General features: G+C 56.0%; 4 protein-coding genes across 6 annotated transcripts; 1 reads left to right on the top strand and 3 right to left on the bottom strand.

Moving 5' to 3' along the window:
* Positions 1-179: 179 nt before the first annotated feature.
* On the top strand, positions 180-799 carry ANAPC11 (anaphase promoting complex subunit 11). The gene is made up of 2 exons (XM_027667563.1): positions 180-297; positions 370-799. The coding sequence occupies exons 1-2, from the start codon at positions 189-191 to the stop codon at positions 513-515; spliced, it is 255 nt and encodes an 84-aa protein (XP_027523364.1). The 5' UTR covers positions 180-188; the 3' UTR covers positions 516-799.
* A 1770-nt stretch (positions 800-2569) lies between these two features.
* On the bottom strand, positions 2570-14043 carry PCYT2 (phosphate cytidylyltransferase 2, ethanolamine). The gene is given in 14 exon segments (XM_027667478.1): positions 2570-3772; positions 4427-4515; positions 5561-5626; positions 5882-5947; positions 6536-6613; positions 6796-6878; positions 7493-7631; positions 8847-8891; positions 9953-10037; positions 10530-10596; positions 12504-12642; positions 12644-12666; positions 13437-13525; positions 13945-14043. Coding segments are annotated over 14 exon segments (1143 nt in total). The 5' UTR covers positions 14028-14043; the 3' UTR covers positions 2570-3681.
* A 22-nt stretch (positions 14044-14065) lies between these two features.
* SIRT7 (sirtuin 7) lies at positions 14066-18213 on the bottom strand. The gene is made up of 10 exons (XM_027667528.1): positions 18079-18213; positions 17864-18001; positions 17273-17377; positions 16313-16383; positions 16141-16213; positions 15610-15708; positions 14941-15177; positions 14617-14697; positions 14363-14469; positions 14066-14276 (listed from the first exon to the last, which is right to left on the bottom strand). Exons 1-10 carry the CDS (start codon positions 18172-18174, stop codon positions 14066-14068), a joined length of 1218 nt encoding a protein of 405 aa, XP_027523329.1. The 5' UTR covers positions 18175-18213.
* A 592-nt stretch (positions 18214-18805) lies between these two features.
* MAFG (MAF bZIP transcription factor G) lies at positions 18806-25598 on the bottom strand. 3 transcript variants are annotated; one of them, XM_027667487.1, is made up of 3 exons: positions 25385-25598; positions 22325-22386; positions 18806-22236 (listed from the first exon to the last, which is right to left on the bottom strand). In XM_027667487.1, the coding sequence occupies exons 2-3, from the start codon at positions 22358-22360 to the stop codon at positions 21784-21786; spliced, it is 489 nt and encodes a 162-aa protein (XP_027523288.1). In that variant the 5' UTR covers positions 22361-22386; positions 25385-25598; the 3' UTR covers positions 18806-21783. The 3 variants fall into 3 exon arrangements, with proteins under 3 accessions (XP_027523288.1, XP_027523289.1, XP_027523290.1); XM_027667488.1 differs by lacking the exon at positions 25385-25598 and adding an exon at positions 25282-25376; XM_027667489.1 differs by lacking the exon at positions 25385-25598 and adding an exon at positions 25216-25239.
* Between the last annotated feature and the right edge of the window lie 186 nt (positions 25599-25784).

The raw sequence follows: 25784 nt of genomic DNA, 5'->3' as shown, positions 1-25784 counted from the left end.
GGCTCCGGTTCAGCTTAATGATGTCGTCCAGGGACATGTCCATCTTGTCGGCCATGATGGCGGCTCCGCTCCCGCCCGCACTTCCGGCCGCGCTACTCCCGCGCCGGAAGCGGAAGGGGCAGGGCGGGCGCGCGCTCCTGCCGGCGCGCGGGGTGCTATGGGGGGCGACACTTCCGGCAGGGGCGGCCATGCGGGTGCGCGTGCGGAGCTGGCACGGGGTCGCGTCCTGGCTCTGGGTGGCGAACGACGAGAACTGCGGCATCTGCCGGATGGCGTTCAACGGCTGCTGCCCCGACTGTGAGTGCGGCACCGGCACCGGGCACCGCGCACCGCGCACCCAGCGGGTCTGACGGTGTGTCCGTGCTGCAGGTAAAGTGCCCGGCGACGACTGCCCGCTGGTGTGGGGACAGTGCTCGCACTGCTTCCACATGCACTGCATCCTGAAGTGGCTGAACTCGCAGCAGGTGCAGCAGCACTGCCCCATGTGCCGCCAGGAGTGGAAGTTCCGCGAGTGACGGCGGCACGAGGGGAACGGGGGGACCCCGGCCCCGGCCCCGCCCAACAACCGCGCTGCCGCCGCTCTCGTGTCCGTGTCCGCCGTCCCGGGGCCGCAGGGGCGGGTCGCGCCGCCACGGCGGGGGCGGCGAGGCGGGACCCCCACCCGACCATAAAGGCGGCGGCGGCCCCGAGCGCTGCGGCCCCGCTGGCACCATGCGCGCTGCCCTGGCACTGGCGCTGCTCGTGCTGTGCCGCCCTGCCGAGCCCTGCTACCGGCAGACGGCCCGGCCCCTCCACTACTCCGGTGATGTGAGCGTGTCCTGGGACCCTGTGGAGTGTGCGGTGTCCTGAGCCGGCACTGGTGGCTCTGGGGAAACAATAAAAGTGCTTGGGCTGGCTCTGTCGTGTCTGTCCTGCAGGGCAGGGAGGTGCTGGGGCGTAGGGGGAGCCCACTTGGATCTGGGGAGCTCTGGGCTGCTGAGCACCCCCACTCCCTCCAGTGGTGCCGAGGCTGCTCAGACACCCAGCAGAACAAAATCCTGTGCCCCAAGGGCAGCCCGAGGCCTTGGGGGCTGCAGGACAGTGTGGGGGGACAGAGGGGCTGGGCTGGACAGGGAGTGACCACAGGCATGGCGCTCCTGTCCCTTCACCCCAGTGACAGGAAGGCCGTGCTGACCCTGCGCTGCAGGAGACCCTGGGGCAGCTCCAGCAACAGGACATGGGCTCAGTGATAAGACAGGTGTGGCAGCAGCCCCCCAATACCAGCTGTTCCCTGGCAAGGGCATCCCTGGACAGGTACCCAGGGTGGGCACCTCCTCCCTGGGGTGAGGCCAGGAGCAGAGCACCCAATCCAGCCCCAGTCCCCAACCCCGGGAGGGTTCCCAGGGCTGTGCTGACCCCAGTGGCCACTGTGCTCATTAGGAAAGGAGCCAAGGAGCTTCCCCCTTCAGCTGCAGACCTGACCCACCAAGGCCCTGACCTGCTGCACCATCCTTGGCATGGTCCAGCCCAGGTGGAGGCTGCTGGTGCTGCAGCTGTGCAGGAACCTTGGTGGGCACCAGGGCCACCAACTGCCGCAGGGGACACGGCCCAGTGTCCCCACTGTGGGGGGGCCAGCACGGTTATGGCCCGGAGCCCCCCAGGGGGGTCAGCATGGCACCACAGGCCCCTGGTGCTGAGCTCAGCAATAACACAGACTCAACTCCAGTCTCGGCGCTGAGCTCCTGCCTGCAGCCCCCCATCTGCAGCCCTGCTTGGGGGCGTCTGGGCCAAAGCTGCTGCTCCCCTCAGCAGGGTCAGGGCTGTACTTACAGGCACTGGCTCCAGGGAACACACACTCCAATCTCCTTCTGGGGGGGCTGCCCTGGGATGGGTGCTGGAACTAGAGTCTTGATCTGCACCTGGGGGGTGTGGGGGGAACCCCACAAATCAAAACAACCCCACAACAAACAAACCACAGAAAACAAAGTCACAAACTTGGAATTCAGGCTATTTCCCTGCACCCCCCCATTTTAACTCCATATTCAATTGTGCCCCTGGGACTCAGGGGCTGTCAGTAAACAGCTCAGCAGAAGAGCCCAGAGGCACTTGGAGGAAGGAACATCATATGTCAAAAGTTCTCAAAGTAAACTCAGCAGCAGTTCCAGAGGCCCCGAGGAACAGCAGCTCCAGCTGAGCCAGAGGGGCTGACATCCCCACACAAATGAGTTACACCCGCAGCACCCACCCGGCGACAGTGGCAATTAAATGCTTCTGTCGTTTTTTAATACCAGTGGTACCTGCCTTGTCCTGGGGGTGGCTCAGTGCTTGGCCGGGGTGGATGCGTCACCAGGGCTGAGCTGTTTGTCCTTAAGGACAAACTCCTCTGCAGTGCCCATGGGAGGGGGCCGTGCACTGCAGAGGGCGAATTTGTGCATTCTGCAGCTGGCAGACCCCAGGAAGGGGCCAACAGCTCAGAGCCAGAGCTGCTGTGCCAGCCCCGGGACATGCAGGGAACATGCTCAGTCCCAGCACACATCCCCTGTACCCCCTTTCTGCTACCTGGGCTTGAGCCCTAAAGAGACCAGTGCACAACTGTTCAACATTTTATTAATGATCAGCAACAAAAGTTTACAACAGTGAGGACACCAGACCCAGCCTGGCAGGACTGTCTGGCCCAGTGCAGGGAGCAGCTCAGGACACCCACCACAGCACCCTGGAATGTAAGAGGCAGAAAGGGCTCAGCCCAGCACCCGTCCTCCTCAGGCCCTGCATCTCCACACAGGGGCACACATGCTGCACATCAGCTCTCAGAAAACAACCCCAAAACTTCACCTGGCCAGGTCCCACCCTCATGTAACCCCTTGGGCACAAGATGGATTCTGGCAGCAGCAACAAGGGGGGTTCTGAGCACAGTCCACACAAGGCACCAGGTCCTGCTGCCTCACAAATGGAAGAGCCTTTGGGAGAAGGTCCCAGGGTTCCCATGCCTTACGTGGAGAAATGCCTCAATTGAGGGTCCCTGCACCACCTGTCCCCTCAGCAGGTACCACCCACTGCCTGTCACTGAAGCAGCGAATGATCTGCCTTCATCCAGCTCAACCCAGAGTAGCTCTGGGTCTGCACAGGAGCAGGAGCTGAGGAGAGGCAGCACAGTGGACCCCAGAGTCCAGAAGCACCTCCAGCAGCAGCACTGATGGCTCTAAGCAAAAGCTGCAGGAGGAACTGTGGGGGCCACACCACCCCAACCCGAGGCCACTCTCACTGTCTGTCAAGCCGCTCCCACCCTTGCCCAAGAGGCTGCTCTGGAATGCAGACCCCAGTCAGGACAGCCAAGTCTGGCAGGGCAGGGGGCCTGGGCAGCTGCTCCACTTCCCTCCTACTAAGAGCCAGAAATGGCAGAAGGTAAAAGCACATCAACATGTTAAAACATTAGTTATAATTAAAACAATTTTTTTTTTTTCAAATCTCCTTCTGGGAAAGGGAACAGGGGCTGATTAACAGAGATAAAACTAGGCAGCGGGATCCCAACTCATTATGTCTGCGTAATTAGTGCAGGAGGAGCTAGGACAGCAGAGGGTAGGACAGCACATCCTGCGTGCTGGCAGCGCTGCCCCCCGTCAGGGGTCCCTTCCTGAAGAGCTGTTGCTCCCGCAGAGGGTGAGGCTGCAGCGCTCTGTGGCACACACATCCACGCTCTGCAGCCTAGTGCTTCTCCTCCTCCAGCCTCCTCATGGCCTCCAGTACAGCCAGCTCTTTCGCTTCCTTCTTCTGGTTCCGAGCTTCAAACTCCAGCCTGCATCAATCACACAATGCCATGAGATTCTCATCCATCCCCACCTCCTGTAGACAAAAGCACTTGGAGCAGGAGAGTGCTGCCTTTTCCTATGCTGTTCTGTTCTGAGAGCACTTCAGAAACCCTCCTGAGGCCCCCAGACTCCTCCACAGCCTCTCCCAGAGGTCCCCATGGCTGTTGACATGACTGCAGTCCTGGGCTCCCACACTACTTCTCCCTCTGTGGAAAAAGCTGCTATTCTGTTCTTGGTCTGTCCTGGGACATCTCAAATAGTAACACCAAAAATCAAATTTACCACTGATCTGAGCCAAGGTTGCTGAAGGTGAAGGGCTCAGGCCTAAAACAGCAAAGCTCTGAAGGAAGTAACATGCTCTTTTGCACAGGATACGGCAAGGAAATTTACCATCAATAAAGAAGAAAAAACAAAAAATATGCCGTTCAGCACATTCTGACACAGCAGAGTTCAGCTGTTCCTTTCCCTGTACTGGTACATCCACACTTAAAGCCTGCCCGAGCCACAGAAAAGGAAGGACCAGTTTGCTGACTCTCTGCCTTTAGACAACCCCTTCTCTCCCAATTTGATCCCATTAATCAATCCCCAGACACTCTGGACAGAACAGTATGTGACAGAAGTGGGAGACGAAGACATCCAACCTGTTCTTTATGATTCTTTGCACAATTAGATCTGTGGTGAGATTGCTGCCACTGTCCACCAGCTGGAAAATGCCGCGTCGCTTCGGTTCCTGTGAACAGACACAGCACTGGGCTGTGAAAACACGTGGGACCTGGGTGTGCAGCTCAGTAGTGACAGCTGAGCCAAGCTGTGGCAGGTCCTGCAGCGCCCAGCCAGGCAGGATGCACAACGATCTCCTCAGAGGCAGAACATGTACATGGAAGCTGCCCAGGTCTGGCACAGAGCAAAGCACACAGATTTTCTCACCCTGCCAGGAAGGCATCAGAAACAGGCAGTGCAAAACAGTGCCTGTAAGAGTGGAGATGTTAGGAATGATTTACAGACTCTGCTCCAAGGAGCTGCCCTCAGGGGTGGATAAAAAACAGCATCATCTGCCACAGCCCTGTGTGGCACTAAACCTGCATTATATGGGAAAACTGTTGTTTAAACATGTCTTAAAATGGCTTTTTGTGGTCTCTTTGCAAACACATGCTTCTTCTTCCCAACACCCCCCACGGCAGTGTTATCTCAGGAATGTCCTGGGAAGGTGTCCTGAGGTGTTTCCCATTGGTCCTTGTTAACCCCTTCCTGTGATTGGGTGTTCCTGTAAACCCCTTGAGACTTCTGATTGGTTACTCTGTGAATCCTCCTAAACCCTATTGGTTACTCTGTGAATCCTCCTAAACCCTATTGGTTACTCTGTGAATCCTCCTAAACCCTATTGGTTACCCTGTGAATCCTCCTAAACCCTATAAATGTAGCATCCTCAACAATAAACTCTCTCTTGCCTCCTCTCCACGCCCGGTGTCCTGTCTCTGTGCCGGCCATGGGGCCACGTGCGGGGGTGTGGGGGGAGCATCTCTCCCCTCCAGGGTCAGGGACAGAAGAAATCCCTGAAGAAACCCCTGGAGTTCCCTTTCCCCATCCTTCAAGGCGTCGGAATGGTTCCTCAGATGGAAATGGAACTAGAACTGGGCCGCCCCACGTCGTGGGTGGGGAAAGGGATCCAGAGCCCTGCCCATTCAGCATTCTCTGCAATACACCTTCTCAGGCCAGGAACTCAACCAGAGCCAGGCTGTGTCTACCAAATGCTGACAAAGCAGCTGGTGCCTTACCTCGTAGGGATCAGAACCGTCCTTGTCTGGCACCACCTCAGTCATCCCATGACACACAAGTGTTACCTGGAGAAGGACACAAAGTTGCTGACAAGATCCAAAAGATGACAGGGACATTCCCTGCCACTGCTCCCACTAAACACAGCATGGAGATCAGCAAAGCCACCCTCCTGCACCAGCCTGGCAGTGCCTCTGGAGCTCCCTGTAACCCACTGAGCAGGACACCTCCCTTTTACACCCCTGTGTTGTCCTGCATCACTTTACCTCCCCAAGCATGTCACATACCAGCATCTTCATGTCCACCTGTATGCAAGGACTCACCCTGAAGTGATCTAACAGATCAGCAGTGACAGCATAGGGAGCTCCAATCACCACCTCCGAGACGTACTAGAAAAGGAACCAATGAAGAGTCCAGATTTGAAAAAAACCCAGTCAAACAAAAAACCACAAGCCAGAGGCCACCTTCTTCCTAAAGAGACCTGAGCAGGTCACCTGCTATATGGTCAGGAACTCAAATAAAGGAACAGGGAAGTAGGTTCAGCAGGCACTGCTTGTCACACAGCAGCTTTTTGTTCCCCTAAAAAATGTCCTTTCCATGCCTGTAGAACAAATCCAAAAAGCTAATTGCTCAGGGCACGTGTTTCTGGGGCTCCCCATGTTTCTGTCTCAGGACTTTTCTCCCCTGCTGCAGGGAGCAGAGAGTTTTCTACCAGCATGTCTGTCTGTGAGGAGCCATGCAGCCTCTGCTGCCCAGGCAGAGCAGCCAGACAGGTCACGAACTCAGGTCAGCCAGGATGGCACAGGAGCTCAGTGGAGCCTCCCAAGAGCTCATCAGCATCTCTGGCAGCCTCAAGTGATCCATGACAGACGTGCCTTCTCTGTGCACACCAAGGAACTCATGCGAGATCACTGGGCACAGGTGAATACTACTGAGCTCCAGGGAATTTCTGGAACAGCACAGAGGCACCCACTCACCCTGCAGGCCAGGACACTGAGGGTTCGCTCGTGGATGTTCATGATGGGATAGTTCTTCCCTTTGTAGCGATTCACCTCCTATGGCAAAGCACCAGGCACAGTCAGAAGACAGAGAGAGCAACACGCTTCCCTCTTGCTCTCTCCCAAAATGAAATTCCTGTATTGGCCAATACATCCCTGTCCTGCCTCCCGGAGCACAGCCTGCCTGGTTCAGAGAACAGGGTCAAGCTGCTCTGCCTTTGGACAGGCTCTACACGGACCTGATCGAAGTGCAGCCCAACAATGATGTAGGGTTTCTCTGCCAGCTGGTGAACCTTCTCCAGGAAATCTACATGCCCAACATCTGCAGATCTGTTTAAGGAGTTGAAGCTCACATGGAAAATAAGGAGAGGAAGACAGAAACAGAGTCACTGCAAAATGACAGTGGGAGACAGGAACCCCAAGGATTTAACTCTTGCACTACTCATTGCCTGTGTCCTAAGAACAGCCGCCACCTCTCTCTGCAGGCTCCATGGATTCTGGGTAAAAGCCAGAGATCTTTTCAGCTCCACCTTACATGGATTCAGCTTTGCCTCTGTCCAGAATTTCTACCTGTTCCAGATGTTCTGGCACAAAGCCTCAAAGCCTGTCCCAGGGATGGAGTGTCAGCTCCATGTGCCCTGTTGCAGTGCCTTGGTCTATGGCAGCCAGTCATCACCACAATCACTAGAGCACAGAGAGTATCCAACTACCATCCTGAAATCCTCCAATAGCCACAGATCTCTCCAGAGAAGAGCTATAGCTCCTTTCTCAGAGTCCTGTGACTAAGAAACTGCCAGAAAGAATTCACTCCTGCCTCCTCCCCCTCACATACAGCTACAGGAAAAAAGAAAAAAAAAAAAGGCAAATATCCAGTCAGGTGCCTCCTAACACAAAACCATCACAACCAATGTTGTGACAAAACAGAGTCAAGGATACGGAAGAGGTCGAAGGCTCCAGCCACGTAGATGATGGTGTCTCCTGGCTGTGGCTCCTTCCCCGAGGCAAACTGGATGATCTTCTGGGACGTCTGCAGGAACTGTGAGACGCCAGTCCAAGGACTGTGACCTTTGGGCCCCTGTGGAAACACACACCAGACATGGCTTCTTTTTGGGCTCCATGAGGGGGCTTGGACAACTGAGACACAGCGCCGGGCAATCTGCTCGCCTGAATTTTCTGGCAACTGTCACAAAAACTCCCGGCAGCTTGGACTTTCTACATTCCTGGCATCGAATATTTAGGTAATCTCACAAAAGCCCTTTATGCTCTGACTAAATCATCCCCTCAGCAGCCAGCTAAAGGAGGTGCCGAGAAGAAAGCTCAGGAAGGAGGAAGGCAACAGGGCAGGCTCGAATTTTCAGGAGAGGTGAGGCATGCTCAGGAAACAAACACACAACCTACCTACACTCTGCCAAGTCTCAGGGCACCTGTCTGGCCAGGCTGGGAGGGGATCACCTCAGCTCCAAGGATGAAGTTCGGTCCCCATCACGTGGCAGTTGTGCAAACAGCCACTAAAGTCACTCTCTCCGCTCCCCAAAGCTACTCCACGGGATTTGGCAGGACACAGACATTGCAGCCAAGGCCAGGGCAGGCCGTGCAAAGGGCAGCATGCAGACAGCTCAGCTCTTGGGGTCATTCAGGGTACCCAGTGCCCTGCTCCATTCTCCCCAGATCCAAGCCCCAGGAAATGGCCATGCTGGAGCAACATGCCCCATACTGCCTGCTCAAAGAACCCAGTGTGGGGGGGAACTAAGGATGATTCAGCCAGGCCAGCAAACACCCTGTGAGTAAAAAAGACTGGTGTGAGCTGCAGGTGCAGCTCGTTAACCAGGGACAATCCAGATCCCAGGGAGACAAACGGGGCTGATGGCTCTTTAGAGGCAGTGTGAGCTGAGAGCTGGACCCTGGAGCTCTGCAGCACAGCATGGCCAACCCAAGGCAACACCTCCAAAACAACACGACCACTGGAAGAAGCATCTACAGAGGCTGTCCCTGTGCTGGAACCATGGGCACATGGATCCCAGGGGAAGCAGTGGAAAGGAATTTACAAGCAAAGAAGGAACCCAGCACAGGCTCAGCGGGTCCTGCTGAAGGACAGCTCAGGTGCTGCCCTGTGCCACACCTGCCCATCGCACCCACGGCACGCGCTACCTTATGGGGGCAGCAGACATTCACCAAGACATTACTGCTTCATGTGGAGGAACAAACAAGCCTGCAATAGGCCAGAAAGCACATTGGAAATCCTTCTTAGGCAGGACAACAACCAGACGTCCACAACCAAAACTCACATTACCTTCCCAAAGTTGTCAGTGTGCTTCCGATAGTCTAGGTCCTCATCCTGAAGGGAGATAAAGAGTCAAAATGTTTAAGCACTCGCACAGCTCATCCAACCAAGATATGCTTGTGTGTGGGAAGTGCTGGGAAGGCAAGGCTCAAACTGTACTCCATGGACTCGTGGCACTGAATGCTGACAAACTGGTTAATACCTAAACCAGAGTCGTGTCCCAGCATGAGTCAGAGGAAATATCTCCTTATCTGATCCCAGCCTGGTACCACCAGCAAAGGTGGTTCTTGCCCAGCCTGCAGCCCCAACAGTGCTGCACACCTGCATTCTCCCTCAGCCAGGAGAGCCCCTGACAGGACAGCATCCCTCCTCCTGCCAAAGACCCTCACAAGAGCCAGGCTCGGGTCTCTGCAGCAGCCAGCAGCACTAGGCAGATCTCGGTGTGAACTCACATGTTACAGCTAAGCCAATCTAACAGCTCAGCACGCCAAAACGTCTCCCTCTGCCCCTGAATTCTCCTGTGAGTCTCTCATCTTGTCCCTGCAGTTATCCAGGTGATTCCATTCATGGATTGCTTCATTACTCAGTAAATCGACTCATTAACCAACAGAAAACCACTTCCTTTACTTTCCCCTGGTTAGGTTAGCTCCCAACCAGAGAATGAGCTGACAAGACTCAAGAAAGGTCTGATCGGACTAGAGACAGCAGAAGGCAGAAGGATGAAGCTCAGTGGGAAGGGAGAGGAGTTTCCAACTCTGGCAGCAGCAGGCTGACAGATCGATGTGGCTGCACTGTGTTGTTCCACGCTGGGAGAGGCCGTCGGCTGGCCTGCAGTTCCCCTCACGTTCCCAAAGCCCACACAGATCACGAGGCATCCCAGCCTTTATCCTGCTACACCTTCCCAAAGCAGCACGTGCTGGGATCGCACTGTGATCTCAGACAGGCTTAAGCAAACATAAGCAGGTTGTTTTGCTGCCACTGCCCATAATCAGCTTGCCCATTCTCCATGCACCTGGGAGCCAGGCCCAGGAGCTCTACTGCTGTTTGGGACAGCAAAAGGGAAGAGCTGGCACATGCCCTGGACTCCACCTCCCACCCAAAGCCCTCTGACTCACTATGTTGCTGTGGTGAGCTTTAGTCATGAGCAGCATGCGGCCAACAAGGTCGGTGGTGGACACACCTTGGGTACGTTTGCATTCCCTGCAAGAGACAAGCAAAGGATGAAGCAGAAGCCGTGGGATAGTGTATGCCTCTGTCTTCCCAGCATTACCACAGGAACACCTGTGACACTTGATAAATCCAAACCAGGGGCTGTCCTGAGAAAGCCTTCTTTCTCCCTGCTCCTGGTATCAAGTATAGCATTCATTTGCTGAGCCTCTGCATCCCTCTCACGCCATGGCAACTGCTCACAGGAGGAACTCTTCCCTTGGCCAGACTTCCCAACAGAGCCAACTCCTGGTGAAGCTCCAAAACCAGAACCAGCATCTGCCAGGAACTGGACGGCCCCCTCGGGCAGGGCTGTCTGCCCCACTTCCCTGAAACCAAAATGCTCAGAGCAACTGAAGCTGACACATTTATAGACAAGTTCAGGTGTGACCTGAAGACAGCTGTGTTTCATCTGACTTCCCTCCAGGGCATGAAATCCCAGAAACTGCCCAAAGCAGGATAAGAAGGTAAGCGGCAATAGGTTACCTGTATCGCCCTGCCGTCTTCACTTCCTCATAGGTGTCCTTGCCATCAATAGTTAAGGTGATGTCATCTACAGAGAGAGAAAAGCCACAGAACTGTGCCCCAAGCCCTCCTGCACAAAAGCAGCAGCTGAGCAGGTCCCACACGTGAGCCAGACTAGAACTCTGCAATCCAAATCCCTGCGTATACACAAGGGACATGTCCTGTGCCCCACAGAAATGCAGGGCTTTGTAAGACTACTTATCCTTGTCTGTGGAGACAAGGATATTCCTGGATGTTAAATGCCATTACCCATCTGGCCCACTGCTTTTTAGAGAGTCCAGAAAAGCTGAGCTGGGTGCCCTCGCACTGATCCAGCAGCAGGCACAGTTGATTTTTATTTGAATGACATTAAACAGGCACCATCCACCTTGGTGCTAAAAAGCACCTTTCAGCTCCTCTAGGACTAGTTTTAGCTGTTAGTTCATGTTACAAGTTTTCAGTCAATGGAACAGTCATCCAACAGAAAATTCTACTCCTCAATGATGGCATTTCCAGTGACATCCAGTGACCATTCCACAGAGGTAATTCTGTTTCATCTCTGGCACTTGGCTCCCAACCTCCTCTGCAGAAACACTTCTCACATACTTTGATGATGGTACAAAACCTTCCCAAACGAAAGCTAAGCTGGCTTCCCTTTGCCAAAACAGCTGGAAGGCAGAGTAGGCACTGGCAGCCCACAAGTGCTCCCACACAGTCAGGTGGCTCAGTCCTGCTCAGTTCTCCTAAAACCCCACACCCTCCCCTCGGGGCACAGAGACAGGAGGGAACACACTGCCAGCACAGGTCAGAGTGCCAGGAGAGAAGCACAAACAGTGGGTTGCTGTCAATCTCCCAGGTAAGCTCAGCTATTTCCAAATTCAGCTTTTACACAAACACAACTGGCAAAACTGCAGGAGCAAGGGTATTGGTCAGGGAGAAATATGGAATGATTTGGCAGAGGGGACAAATAAGGACAGCTGGAGTAGAGACCATGAGCACTCCACTACTGCCACAACCCCTCACCAAGCCCTGTAAGGGGTCACGTACACCAGACACCTTTAGGGCAGGCAATTAAGTTAATGAGGAATTTTATAACCACCCTGCCCATGTGAAAGAGCATATCTACATTGTAAAGATTAAGGATTTATTTACATTTAATGAAACATTTAGCTTATTGATAGCAGGTGGCTAGGATCAGATGAGAGATATACAAAATGAGTCAAAGTACTCCAGGCCAAAGTAACAAAATTCCTTCTGAAGGACAAGGAGGAGGGGCTGAGGTTGAATGAGCATCAGCAGCAGCACAGGAAGGGACAGAGTCCCACAGCAAGAATGTTTCCTCAGAACACTGGTTGTCTCCAGCAACTGTACACCAAAAAGTGTTCACAGTAAGAACTAGGTCTCTGGCCACACAGTCAGCTAAGCCCCTGAACAGCTTATTAGCTGGATAAAGAGAGAAGCTTTTCAAATCTGATCTCATCCCAGGATAAGTAGATATAAACATCATTGTATTTCTGCACGCTTACCTTTTCAAGTGTTTTTCACAATTAAGTTCTGTAAATGGCTTTCTCCTTTGCACAAATTTCTGCTGCTGCTAAGGGCAACCTCAGGATAATTGTCAAACAACACATTTCACCTTGGTAAGTGAAAGGGCTGGTTAAAACCAAGGGCTCTGGCCACTTTCAAGGTGCTGAGCATCAACCGACACTTTTCTCCGGATCACCAGACCAGAAGCAGCTGTGCTGCCCAGTGCAGGTGTTGGGAAAGCAGAGCTCTGCACACTCCAGGTACCCCCAACCCACAATGCAGGTGTTGGGAAAGCAGAGCTCTGCACACTCCAGGTACCCCTGACCCCCAGCAGCAGCCGGGATGTCGCCGGGTTCGCAGCAGGGCACCCTGGGCACACGGCCCCCGAGGGCCCACGGCAGCACAGCCCCTGCCTCGAACCCCACTCACCCCCATGCACACAGAAGTCACAGCTGTACTTGTCCAGGGTTTCCAGCGTGGTGACATAGGGAGCTCCAGGAGCAATCTCATCCACCCACTTGATGGCTTGCACCATTTTGTACCTCTCCTCCTGCGTAAAGACGGGGGGGGCCCTTGTGCTTGGCAATCTCCTCTGGGGGAGAAACAAAAATCTAGTTAAAATCCAGTTAGAAGCACGTCCTGCAGCTACAGAGATCCTCAGCCACAGCAGCCTCATTCATTCCATGGGCAAGTGAACTTCACTGCAGGCTTATCCTCAGCTTGGGATCAGTCTCTGGTAACAAAGGAAGCCCCAGATAAATCAGAAAAGACTTTGATTTAGTTGCATTTCCTAAACATGTAACAAGGGCCCTGGAATTTATTTGAAAGGCAAAAGTCTTAGTGCTTCCTCTTGGGGGGATGTGCTGGGCATCCCTCCAGGGGAAATTACCCTCTTAAACAGTAGCTTCATACAACACTTAGTTCATGTTAGAAATTCTGCATCCATAAACCCATTTAAAATACATCTTCACATGCAAGAACTTGTTCCCGTCACTTAAATTCCAGATGGGCTTTAAATGAGTTTTCTCCACACAGCAGCTTCTTTTGGAACATCAGTTTTGCAGCTAATACGAGCCAAACCAGACTGATTTTCAACTGGTTTAATTGTTTTTACAGCATGCAATGCAGATGACCCCTCAGAACCTGCAAGCTCTGACCTACCTAACCCTCATTCTGAAAGCATGACAGGGGTTACTCTACTCCCTCACCCAGGGAAGGGACATTTTTCTCCTGGACACTGTTGCTCCTGGAACAGATGCAGGAAGAAAGGTGACCATATCAGGAGCTCTCTGTTCTCTCAGGGCTAACGCTGCTGGGTGATTTGAGCGGCTGCACGGGGTGAAACCTGGGAAAACCTCTTACCATCCGTATGGACCCCAACGATCAGGTAATCGCCCATGGCCCGTGCCTGGCGCAGCTGGTTCGAGTGGCCATAGTGCACCATGTCATAGCTGGAACGAGAAGGGCCGGGTCAGCCCGGGCACACCGGGACGCACCTCGACGGGACCCGCGGGCAACCTGTCCCGGGACTGAAGGTCTCTCTGCTGCCGGGCTGGGCTGCGCCGGTACCGCCCGGTCCCCGGGGCGGCGGCAGCGCTCCCTCCCGCCGCAGTGATCCGGCCCCGGTGCTGGGGGGCCCAGGCTCCCCCGGCCCTGCCCGGCAGGTACCGGCCGCAGCCCGAGGGCGCTCCCGTCCGCCGCCGCTCGCCCGGCGCAGCTCGAAGGGGAAGGTGCCGCTCTCTCGCGGGCCCGGCCCCGGCCCCGTCCCCGTCCCGCCGCGGTGACAGAGGAGCCGGAGGCACCAGCGCAGCCAACACGGTTTATTTCCGCGGCTCCGCGACAGCGCCGAGCCCGCGCCCGCCCCACTCACCATCCGTCGCACCAGACGCGCACGGGCCGGTGGCCGCCGCCGCCCGCGGCCCCGCCGCCGCCCGCCGCCCCGTTGCGCAGCATGGCCGCGCTGTCACCGGCGGCCCCGCCCCGCCCCGCGCTCAGCGGCTCTTCCTGCGCCGGCCGCCCTTGGCGCAGCCGCGGCCGAGCCACCCCCCGGCGCGCCCGCCCGCCGCCTCCTCCCGCTCCCGGGGCTGCTCGCGGGGCTCCTCCCGCGCCTCCTCCCGCGGCGGCGCCACCGGCTTCCTCGAGTGCGTGCCTTCCTCCCCGGGGCGCAGCGGCTCTGCCAGCGCGAAGATGGGGTCCCGCGCCCTGCGGAGGGGGAGAGAGGGCGGCGGTGGGCGCTGCCGGCGGCCCCGGGCCGGGCGCTCCCGCCGCGCAGGGCCCGGGCCTCTCACCGGTCGTAGCGCGGGATCTCCAGCCCGAGCTCCGCCATCAGCAGCCGCATCACGTCGTCGCAGCGGCCGTGCAGCTTCAGGGCAGCCAGGTCGTCCTTCGGGGTCCACTGCGGGCGACAGCAGAGCCGGCTGCAGGCACCTCCCCGGGGCAGCAGCAGAGGCTCCTGCCCGGCGCCAGGCAGGGGCTCGGCCCCACACAGCCATAGCCCCTTGGCCCACACCTGTTAAGCCCAGTGCCGAGGGCTCTCTCTCACCTGCAGGTTCACAATATACAGCTTGGGCCGACGGGTGGGGGGCTTGCTCATGCACCAGAGCCGTGGGTATTTTTTCAAAACCTGCCATAAAGCAGAGACGATCAGCACAGCCACGGGCACACGCCACTGTGAACCGTATCAGCGAGAGGAAAAGGAATGTATTACCAGGAGGGGAAAGAGGGAGGAAGAGAGACTATCACAGATGGTGGGCGAATCCTGACACCAGAGTTTACAGTTGTCTGTTTGGGAGGAAACCGCTGAGCACCAAGGTGTATCACCAAGAGGGAATGCTGCTAACGGTCTTCACCGAGTGTCTAAAGTTACCTTTAAGCTGGAACCCAGACAAAGAATCACATCTGCTTTGCTTGCAGCTTCTGTTGCTGCTTCCCAGTTCAGGGGCTGTCTCAATGTCCCCTTCTCCCCAAAGTGGACGATTGTATCTCTCAACTGTGCCCCACACTTGTGGCACATCCTGCCCGTGTGATGTCTGTGCAGGGCTGTGCGCTCCGTCACATCGAACACTCGCACGTACTCTCTGTTGGGTGTACAGGAAGTGCAGACCTGGTGCAGGACAAAAGCAGAAAACCCATCACATCATCAGCATCCCTCGAATGAGAGGCCAGGAGCCAGCCACTTCTCTCAGACGAAAAGCACTTTTGGGGACTGTGCTGGAAGCTATAGATGGGATCAGGGATCAGATGCTAACTTGGAAAACCTCAACTAGCACGTGGAGCTGCAGGCAGCCTTTGGCTATATGCTGAGAAGGGCTGAGGAAGAGGAGTCAGAAGGCTCCAGTGAGTACAGTGAAAGAGCTACAGAAATGGGTTTGGTGCTTGCTAACTAGTTCACCCCAAAGTGATGGCCTGAAGATGGGAACTGTGCAGAAGCCAAGCCCTTGTACTAATTCCTTCTGAGGTAGTGACAAATCAAGAGTTTACATCCTCTTCTTGTGAGGCCACTGAACAGTGACTTCGTCCTGCTCTGGCCACTCACCTCTATGTACATGTTCCCGTGAAGCTCAGATATTGCAGCTCGGGGTAACCCGCTCCGCAGGTGCAGCCCGTCACAGTTCTGAGACACCACATGCTGCACCTTGAAGGGAACAAAATGCTGAGCTCACACAGACCCCGCAGGTGTCGCTCTAAGCAGGTGATGTGCTGTCCCAAATCACACCAACAGCCTGTACATCACAGCAGGACCCACAGGATAAGAGAGTGGAGAACAGACCTTTGTGAAAGCTAAGTGGAAAGCCTCCTCCTGCTAAACAGAGCTTTTCTAGGGCTGGCTGGTTTGCGGCCAGACCAGCTTCACCAGGTACAAATACAACATGTTAAAGAAAAGGCACCAGGGGAAAAACTGCCAGAGCTGCGGCCTGGAGCTCACTAAGGAAGACTCAGACACATTTTCCTACATGGATGTGCAGCCACTTGAGTCAAAACCGTAGTCAGGCAATCTCCTGAAAAGATTTTTCTTCCCTGCTTTATCATTCTTAGGCATGAGTGAGGTGAGGAAAAAATATCTTACCAGGTTGTGCTTGTGCAGGCAGGCAATGCTCATATGGGTGAGCGTGGGCTCTGCCTCGCTCAGGTCTGCAGCCCTGACAAGGAGCAAGGGGGGAAGAAAAAAGAGTTAGAATTGCCATTAGCCTCTTCCAGTATCAGTTTTCTGCCACACAGCTCAGAATTTCGCTCCTCACCTGATGCTCCTGCCTTTCTGCAGCAGTGTCCAAATGCCATTGGGGCCTCTGTAGTCCGGGATCGAAGCTGCCTGTCACCAGGAGAGAAAACAAGGCCTGATGGGGGGGTCACAGCTCTTGTACACAAACACAACCAACCTGGGCCCACCCGGGACAACCACAGACACCTCATCTATGGCTGCTTTTTCATTCATTCCAAGTTTTCCAGCACAGTGGTTCCCTAATCACAGGAAAACTTTTTCATGTGTTTTCTCTCTCTCTTTTCTCCTACCTTACAACTCACATTTGCACCTCCAGCATTTATTTTCTCCAATGTTACCATTATGGAATCCCTCCAGAGCTCTTTTTCACCTTTGGTACTTCCCATTTCCCTGCAAAGAACTCCATTCTTAAGCCTTTTCTTATTTTCTCCAGACTCTGGTTTCTGGTACCGCACACTCAGCATCTCTAGCAACCGTGTGGGTGACACGAGCACTCAGCCCCTGCCCTGAGCCACTCTCTGAGTCAGCAGAGACTGGAGTTTCACAGCTCACACAAAGGTGACAGCTGTCACATTACAAGAGGCAGAACCAAACTTCTGCTTTCCCCTGGGCCACTGAAACCAAACAATTCTCAAACTGCTGTTTGTAAGTTCCAACAAGCCCCCAGCTGTCCCTGCATGTCTGATAACACACGATGCTCCTGAGCTAACCAGCTGGAGGTTTTACACCAAAAGTCACTGAAGGGACTCAAGTGAGGCATGACCAGTGTCCTCTTGCTCAGGCCACATGTACTGCACACAGTGGGATCTCCTGGACAGCAGGAATGACCAGGATGCAGCCTAGGCACTGTGCTGGCCACAGACTCACACAGCATCCTGGACTCGTCACAAACATCTGCTCAATGACCATTCAGGAACCACAGAACAGTCCAGAGAACACCCCCCCCAAAGGGGCTCCAGCTGCTCCCCCGAAAACCCACCGTGCTGATCCCGGCACCCGTGTAGATGACGAGGTGCCTGGCGCTCCGCACAGCTGCCGCCAGCTCAGCTGCCTTTCTCCTCAGCTCCTCTGGTTCATCACACACCTGAAAAAACACACCTGAGCAGGTTCACATGGTTCGGAGATACACTGCACCACTGAGGCAGAGGGAACAGGGATATCCCTGGACGTTTGAAGATGGGCTTGGCCCAGGAAAAGCAACAAAACATGATCAGCAGTGGTGTCCAAATGAAAAGGATATGGGTGCTTTTCATGGAGGATCACGGGAAAAAGCTTCCTGGAGAGCAGGACCTGCTGACCCACCCTCCCGGGAGACATGCCCACACAGCCACACTCTTGGCAGCCGCTAGACTACGGCTCACCGGAGACAAACGCGGGGCAGCCCCGGGAGGGCAGCCGCGTTCCCGGTACCGGGGCACGGCCGTTGTTCACCAAGGCCCGCTGCGGCTGCAGAGTTCCCCCGCAATGGCCAGCCTGGCGGCTGCCGTCCCGCCCGGAGCGCAGGGCTCCTCTCCGCGGCCGGGGTCGCTCCCCGCCATCGCCGCCCCGCTCCCCCGGGCCCGCCGCCCACCTCCTCCTGCCGCCGCCGCAGCCGCTCGCGCCGCTTGCGGCGCCGCTCCAGCTCCCGGACGATGTCCTCGCTCTCGCTCAGCACCTGGCACTCCTCGGGGCTCCGCTCCGCCGGCGGCTTCCTCCAGATGCGGAACACCTGCCCGGTGCACAGCAGGCGGTTCACGGCGGCCCGCGACGGCGGGTCGCGCCGGGCCGGGCCGTGCCGTGCCATACCTGTCTGCGCCGGTCCCGCTGCTCCTCCTGCTGCAGGATCTCAGCGCGCGCCGCCGCTTTCCGCTCGGAGCGGCTCAGGCTGCCGCCCGCCGCCATCGCCCCGGAACCGCCGCGCCTCCGCCGCCACCGGGCCCGGCTCCGCCGCTTCCGCCTTCCGGCCGGAGCGCCCGCGCGCCGCCTCCTTCACCGCCCCCGCGCGCGGCAGCGCCCCCTGGCGCCGGGCGGCCCCCAAAGGACGCGCAGGCGGCGGCTGTTGAAGCGGTTTATTGTCGCGTACAAAGGCGGCGGACACTGTACAGAATAAATAACGCCAATAACTTAGCAATAAATACCGCCTGCACCGAGCCCGGGGCCCTCCGGGCTGACCCCGCCGTCCGCCAGCCCCGGCTCCGTCCGGGAGCGACTGTACACAATTCACAAGATACACAAATCCCGGGGGTGCCGGGGACGCTCCCCGGGCAGGCTGGGGCAGGACCAGGACCCTTCCCCAACCCCCCGGAACAGCACCAGGAAAAGAAAGAAAACACGACAGCCTTCACAGCAGGAAACCAAACGGACGAGCACCTCAGGAACAAGAATTGTCACACTCCAGAACACTATATACGAGAGAAGTCAGCATGACAGCTTGGGCAAGGGCCACCTCGCACGGGCACAGGAAGCCAGCTGGCAGGGGACTGGAGACTTCTTGGACACTGCAGAAATACAACACTCGGGGTCCTACACTTCACTGAGATCAAAAGCAAAACCATAGGGAAGCAGCACTCGGAGGGGACCGCGGACTCGCTGACATCCTGCCCAGCACCACAGAGCTTGTTTACCACATCCACACCCTTCAGCCATGGCCTTCACCCGCTCCTCCCCACATGGCAAGTCCTCATGGAACACACAGGCCCACTTGGAGCAGGCTGGGGCTCCAAGCAAGCAAGGACAGTGCAGGGCAGGGGGAACAAGAGCATTAACATCTGGTGCAGTCAGTGCTGCTGCCGGCCCTATCCTGCCTCACAGCAGAGCAGCGCCGCAGGGAAGGACCGGACACACTCCCTGCCACAGAGCACAAAGGGAGCAAGCCCTCCATGGCTCAGGGCTGCCCACCGTCACCTGCTGTGTCGATGGAGCCCTCCTCACACCAGAGGCTCCAGCTGTGGAGCTCAGCTCTGAACCAGCCCCACACACACCTTTGCCGCTCACCCGGCCCGCCCAGCTCAGGCCTCAGCTGGGTTCTGAAGCGCTCTGGCCAATTCAGTCTCAGGCCAGGTCCAGGCGGGACAGGGTTGGGACTGACAACCCAGGACTATTTTTTTCCAAAACTGTGTTTTGGAAAATCTCACTTCTTCCAGGCACCACGCCACCAGCTGGAAGACAAAGGCCGGAGCCCAAAGCTCCATGCTGAGTGCTGCACAATGCATGGCCCATGTGGTGCAGCTGGAAGTGGCATGTCAGATACTTCAGCTCAGAGAAAAGAAAGTCCAGGGCTGGAAGGGGGAAGTCTAACCTGCAGAGGCAATGTTCTAACCTGCTCCCCATTCGGGAAGTTCACTGGGAAAAGAATCCCAAACAACTCCCTAAACTCCCACTCATTCAGAGCAAAGCTGATCTCCTCTTCCAGCAGGAAATCCCCAGCAACTACCTGCTCCTCTTGCCACACTGCAGCTTTTCTCAGGCTGATCTGCTCCTCAGCCCAGGGGACAGCAGTATCAGTTCAGCAACATGAGAAACATCCCCAAAACCCACCCAGTATGGCTGTGCCTCTCCATGAGACTGCAGCTTCAGTTGTGCCATCCCAGTCTGTCCCCTCTCCTCAGATGACCCTCAGCAGCCAGATCACATGGGCTTCATCCTCATGTCCTGTTTCTCTGAAACTCAGTAAATCAGCTCAAATCTTTGGGAAGGGGAGAAGGGGGTCAAAGTGTTTGTGGAAGTGGAGCCTCACCACAAACAGCTTCTCAACCATGTCACAGCTGTGAGTCTGAGCACTCTCCCAACCCCCAGGTGGAAGCTGCCCCAGGAAGGACAGTGACCCTGCCACAGCTCACTGGCCAGCAACGCACAGACACCAGGGACCAGCCGGTCCCGTGCTGCCCAGTGGGCAGACCTGCCCCCCTTGGTCAAGGGAGCCATGAGAGCAACACAAGTTCTGACCACAGGATCTAATTCCAGAGATAAATCTCATCAGTCTTCTAAACCTAGACAAGCCTCCCTCATGTTACTTCTCTGCCAGCTTTGCTGCAGGAAGGACAGTGCAGTGTTTTCCTATCCAGGTAACCGAGTTACCTGCTGTCGGCTGCTCAGCAGGAGCTGCCCATGCTCCCACTGCACACATCTGGGAAGGCATCACTGCACCAGCCAGCCAGTCTTGCTTTCAAAACCAGCAGCACCTTTGCCTGCGCACCAGAATTCTTCTGGAGAATTCAGAGAGATTCCAACTCAATCTCTCAGTCGAGTTTAGGGAAAACAACGACAGTGTGAAATGACAGCACACGGCAAAGGCACCGGCACCAGCACAGTGCTGCAGAGAGCTCAGGGAGCAGAGCACCCAACATGAGGGGACATGACAGAAGCCAGCAAGGTCAAGAATAAGTCACTTTTGGTACAATTGCAAAAAGATATCAAACAGGACTTGCCTCTTTTTTTGTCTTTTTCTAAGTTTTATAAATAAAGTCTGAGAACTCTTTATAAAAACTAACCTCAGAGCCACAAACAGTTTGCAGGAGGTTCATGAGAAACTTTAAAATTATTTATTTATTAACTTTTAACTAGCAAAGTCTCCGAGAATATTTCCCCATTCATATGGTCAAATATTCTCTCCTTCTCAGGTAAAAAAAGCTGACTATAAATACGCTCTCTCTTCTGTCCAATTTTAAACTTAGATAATTTAATAACTCTTAAAATGATGTTTCTCTCTTTAAATAAAGGGCTATTTAACCACATAAACTGGTTGTGTAAACCATCACACTAGAGACACTTGATACCCTCAAAACATGGGAACAACTAGTGATTTTGGTCTTGTTCAGTGCAACACATTAGGCACAAAACCGGCCTGCAGTCCACACGGTACCGTCCCTCCCCAGGGTGCTGGGCCCTGCAGGGCCCTGGCGCTGGGGCTGCAGCCGCAGAGCACGGCAGTGTCATCCTTCCCACCACTGCCAGTTTACACAGCTAATGCCACGGACATCTGAGGGAAACCCACGGTTAGGGCACAGAGGCACACCTAGAAAGGAATAAAAACCTACGACACAGAACATCCCGACTGCAACTACGGGTACCAAAGGAGACAAAAGCAGCAGGTTCATGTGCCGAGATGCACCACCCAGAACAGTCATTAAATAAAGCCTTTGGAAGTGACCAAAATTAGGGTTCTCAGCCCCCAGGAAGAAAGCCTCCCTTGGGCCACCCCCCGCCCTTCCATCAGCCATGCTGCACAGACTTTCTTTGGGTAGAAAACCAAATTCTCACAGTCCATCCCCAGGGCACCCGAGGGCTACAGACGGCTGGGTGGAAGGCTCTGTCTGCACAGGACAAGGGACGCGTCACCACTGCTCATACCAATCTGGACACAACAAAATAAACTGGAGCTATCAGCGGGCCAGTCCTGGGCCAAGTCGAAGGAACCTGGACCCATGTGGAGAGGGTTTGTGCTTTGGGGATTCCAGGCTGGTTTTGTGCCTAATTGCCCTGCACAGACAAGCTCAGGCAGCACTCGCTTCACTAAGACCGGGCGTCCGTTTTGGATTTCACTATTGTGATGACACTGGTAGTAGCAACCTTGCCAGGGACGAGGGGCCCCATACTGGAGGTGAGAGGCCCTCGTGCAGGGGTCACGGGGCTCCGGGCCACGGTTCTGGCGAAGTTCTGGAGAGCCTCGTATTTGGAGCGGAGAGCATCGAGTTCCATTTTCATGCTGGCGTTCTCAGAGGCCAGCTTCTCCACTTCTTGCTGCAGCTCTGCCTTCTGCTTCTCCAGTTCCTCCTTCTGGGTAACACGCTTGACTCTGCAGCTGGCTGCGTAGCCCCGGTTCTTCAGTGTGCGCCGACGCTGCTTCAGCTGGATGATCTCCTCCTTCGACAGGCCCCGTAGATGCTGGTTCAGCTCCCGCACGGACATGGTCACCAGCTCCTCATCTGTCAAGCTGGTCCCATTCTCGCCTGGCTCCCGCTTCACCTGGGAGAGAAAGCAGCACACACGTGTCACACTTGGGGCAGATGCCTACACCTGCCCCCACGCCCCTTTCCTCCACCCTCTGCGTTACCTTCAAGGCCTTGTTTCCTTTATTGGGGGTCGTCATAACACGACAGCCTTGACAGTCAGGTTCTGGAAGGGAAGGAAGGCCAGGTTAGCCCCCGGGACACAACAGAGCCCACGGCATTCCTCTGGCAGGGTCCACCAGCAATGGCCCATGCTGCTGCACATCCTGCTTCCCCCTCCCCGCACGACACTTGACAAGAAGCCGGCTGAGCTGGACTCACGAGCAGCAGACTCTGTTCCTGAGCAGAAACTGCTGCCCTTCCACACCCCTGCTCCCAGAGACTTTGTGGCAGTGCTGGTTTTTTGCTTGCGGTGGGGGAAATTAAAAAACTAGGAGGAGTCAGAATACACGGAAGCCACATTTTTAAAAATAGCCTGGCAGGCAGCAGGCAGGGTCCAGAGCACGGCTGCTCCAGGCCAGTCATGCTGACTCAGCAGGCTGGCACTCTGCACCACTTGCTCCCAGCCTCATCCTTGTCACCCAAACACGCCCTTCCAACAGGTTCCCAACCACAGCTCAGAAGCTCCCCAGTCCTACCGGACTCCAGGTGTCCCCCAGAACGCAGTCGGTATGGTTCAAGAAGACTTGACCCTGGGCAAGGGAAAGCCTTGGACACACTGGAGTCCCATTATAAATTTGGGCTGATGCCTCAGCAGCCTTCACCTCTCCCAGTCACTCAAAACTGTCCCGAGCTGTCAGGCTTTTCTGTAAGAAAGTCCCCGTTGGTCTCTAGCAGTGCCAGGGCCCAGAACCACCTTCTCCCTCCTTATCTTTAGAGCCGAGGTGTGCTCACAAGAAAACAGATTAAAGGTGACAAAAACAGATGAGAGCAAACTCCTTCCCTGCTACAGACTACAGGACTTCAGAGCAATACTGGTAAGAGCAATTCCCAGGGCTGATTTTACACAGACTTATACCCACATTCCTGCTTCTTCCCCACAAACCTCCTCCTCTCAGGCTTTTTAGTTCAGAGTGCTACTACACTCTACCAAGTAATTGGTCCACACAGATACTATTTGACAGACATGGCTGTGCCTTCAGCAGCCCAGACTGCACCCTCCTCAGCCCAAACTGCACCCGTCACCCCCTCAGCCCTGGTCAGTGTTCCTGTGCAGCCTACAGGTGCCTCTGTCCCTTTCATCTCTCAGGTGTCAAAAAACAATTTTTTATTTGCCCCTGCCTTGCTTTCAGCAGCGCTGATGTCCAGTTACAGCCCATAATCAGATGTACAAATCAGCAAATAAGACTTTGTGCTCTTCCAGCAGCAGTGGCACAGGCTCCTCACAGTCCAACTACTACCTACGGGAGGTGAGCGGGGCCAGAAGTCCCCAGGACACCAGCAGAGTTGTTCCCAAAGCCTGTGGCCTGCCAGGAGCCAGGCTATTTATAGCCAGAGGACAATGCTCCTTCCATGAGACGTCTGCTGCACCCGACCACACCAGCACAGGCAGGGTCACTTTGCCACCCAGGGAAGGCAGCTGCAAAGAGGCAGGATGGGCAGCACGTGAGCAACACGAAAATCAATTCTTCCCTCTTTCCCAAATTGCGGTGTTTCTTTCCTCTGTTCCTACCTGGTAAACAACACAGCTGCTGGGAAAAGGGGAGAAGGAAGGGAGTAGCTGGGGAGACCAATAACACGCCCCATCCTCTGATCAGCAGAAGGAGCTGAAGGCAGGTGCGGTCAGCAGGACCATGGGAATTTGTTTGCCTTGTGGCACTAAGGAATTTCCCACTGCCTGGCAAGTAGTCACCCTGCCTTCATTACAGCAGACCCGAAATAAACAAGGCACACATATGATGCATCAGGCAGGGCACTGGGAAGAGAGCTCCTCGGCAGGCTGGGAAACAGCAGATGCTGGCAGAGCCGGACACAGCAGAGGCAGCGACTCATTCCTGCCTCTGCACTCTTAAATGCAACATCCTCTCAAGCAGGATCCTCCCACAACAGCCATCATAGCTGTAACAGGACTGTCCCCAAAAGCACCCGGTGAGACCACCTCTCCTCGTGCCACTTCCCAAGGGGAGCAAAATGAGATGCAGCAACACATGAGACAGTCAGTAGAATAGGAAGAACAACCCAGAGAGTTGCTGGCTATTTTCCAGGTCCCATTTGAACTGGGCTGTTTGGCAGGTCACAGAGAGAACTGGCACCACAGCAGGGACCAAACTTGGCATAACTCTTCAGACTGCTGATGGCTCGGGATAGCTTCCTGAAGAAAAATCACGCTGAAAAGTGCCAAACACTATGACTGCAATGAAGAAATTGCAGCCTCGACACATTTCTCCCAAGCTCAAAAGGCCTGAACTCAGCACAAGCGCAGCCAATTCTCCCCTCAGCCCAGCGGCTGCACACGAGAGCTGACAGCACCACGCTCGTCAACGCGGGGCCTTCTCCACATTCCTGATGGCAGAACCTGCCACGAGCCCGTGTAAACACGGTGACGTCACCGCTCCAGCCGGGCAGGAGGCCCGTGGGCTGAGCGAGGGCTGTGCCCCCATGGGCTCCACAGCACCGGCGGGCACAGCACGCGGGAACGCTCTCTCCCAGGGGAGATCTCACACTCCGCTTATTGGCTTTCTGGCAAATTAGCTCACAGTCTCCTTTCACGATTCCCCCAGTCACCTATGAAGTCAGGACAGTGCCTCTCCTGTGTCCCCCGCTCACTGGGGGTCCCTGGTGAGCTCATCCAACCCTGGGCACTTCGACAACAATTCTTCCCTCAAGGGACCTGCCCATCCAGCTGACTTTAACTCTGCTCACATAGCTAAAGGAAAGGGTCGGTTCTGAGAGACCCCTTCCAGCCCACGGCGGTGCCCTCCTCCGACCATGTAGCTCGAACCTCATGTATCCTGGGCTGCCAGAGACGTCCTCAGCTCTGGACAATAAGACCCACCCGTGCACACACACCACTGGACCCTCCGTGTCGATCAGGAATTGCAGCCTCACAGGAGCGGCTTACTTCCAACGGGAGAGGAAACCCGCTCCCCTCCGGGGACGCTGCAGCACCAGGCAGCCCCCACGGAACAGGAGCCAGAACCTCCCAGCCACACGTCCTTGGTTACCGAGCAGCCCGAGGACGAGGAGCCGGCCGTGGGGAGGGGGGGGCTGTTCTGCCTGTGGCCCAGCCTCTGCTACGGGAACGGGACGAGACGACCCGGTGGCTCCTCACATTCCCGGACGTGCCCTCCTCGGGAGGAGATTCACCCACCACGGAGAACGGGGGCGGCTCGGGGAGAGGGCGCCCGGGGACCGGGTCGCAGGCGCAGCGGGAGGGACAGGCTCGGCCTGAGGAGAGCCGGTACACAAGATGACCGGGGCCGGCGGCAGCCGCGGGCAGGAGGGGCGGGGCGCGCCAGTGATGTCCGCGGGTGGCCCCGGGAGCGGGCGGGCGGGGCCGGGGCCGGGCCCCGGGCCGGCGACCCCGCGCACCTGTTGCTCGGCCGCGGAGCGGGGCCCGGTCGG

Source organism: Corapipo altera, unplaced genomic scaffold (genome assembly GCF_003945725.1).
Source record: "Corapipo altera isolate COAL_440 unplaced genomic scaffold, ASM394572v1 305, whole genome shotgun sequence".
Taxonomy (NCBI): Eukaryota; Metazoa; Chordata; class Aves; order Passeriformes; family Pipridae; genus Corapipo; species Corapipo altera.
The sequence above is the reverse complement of the archived record's forward strand: the minus strand, read 5'-3'. Positions and strand labels throughout refer to the sequence as shown.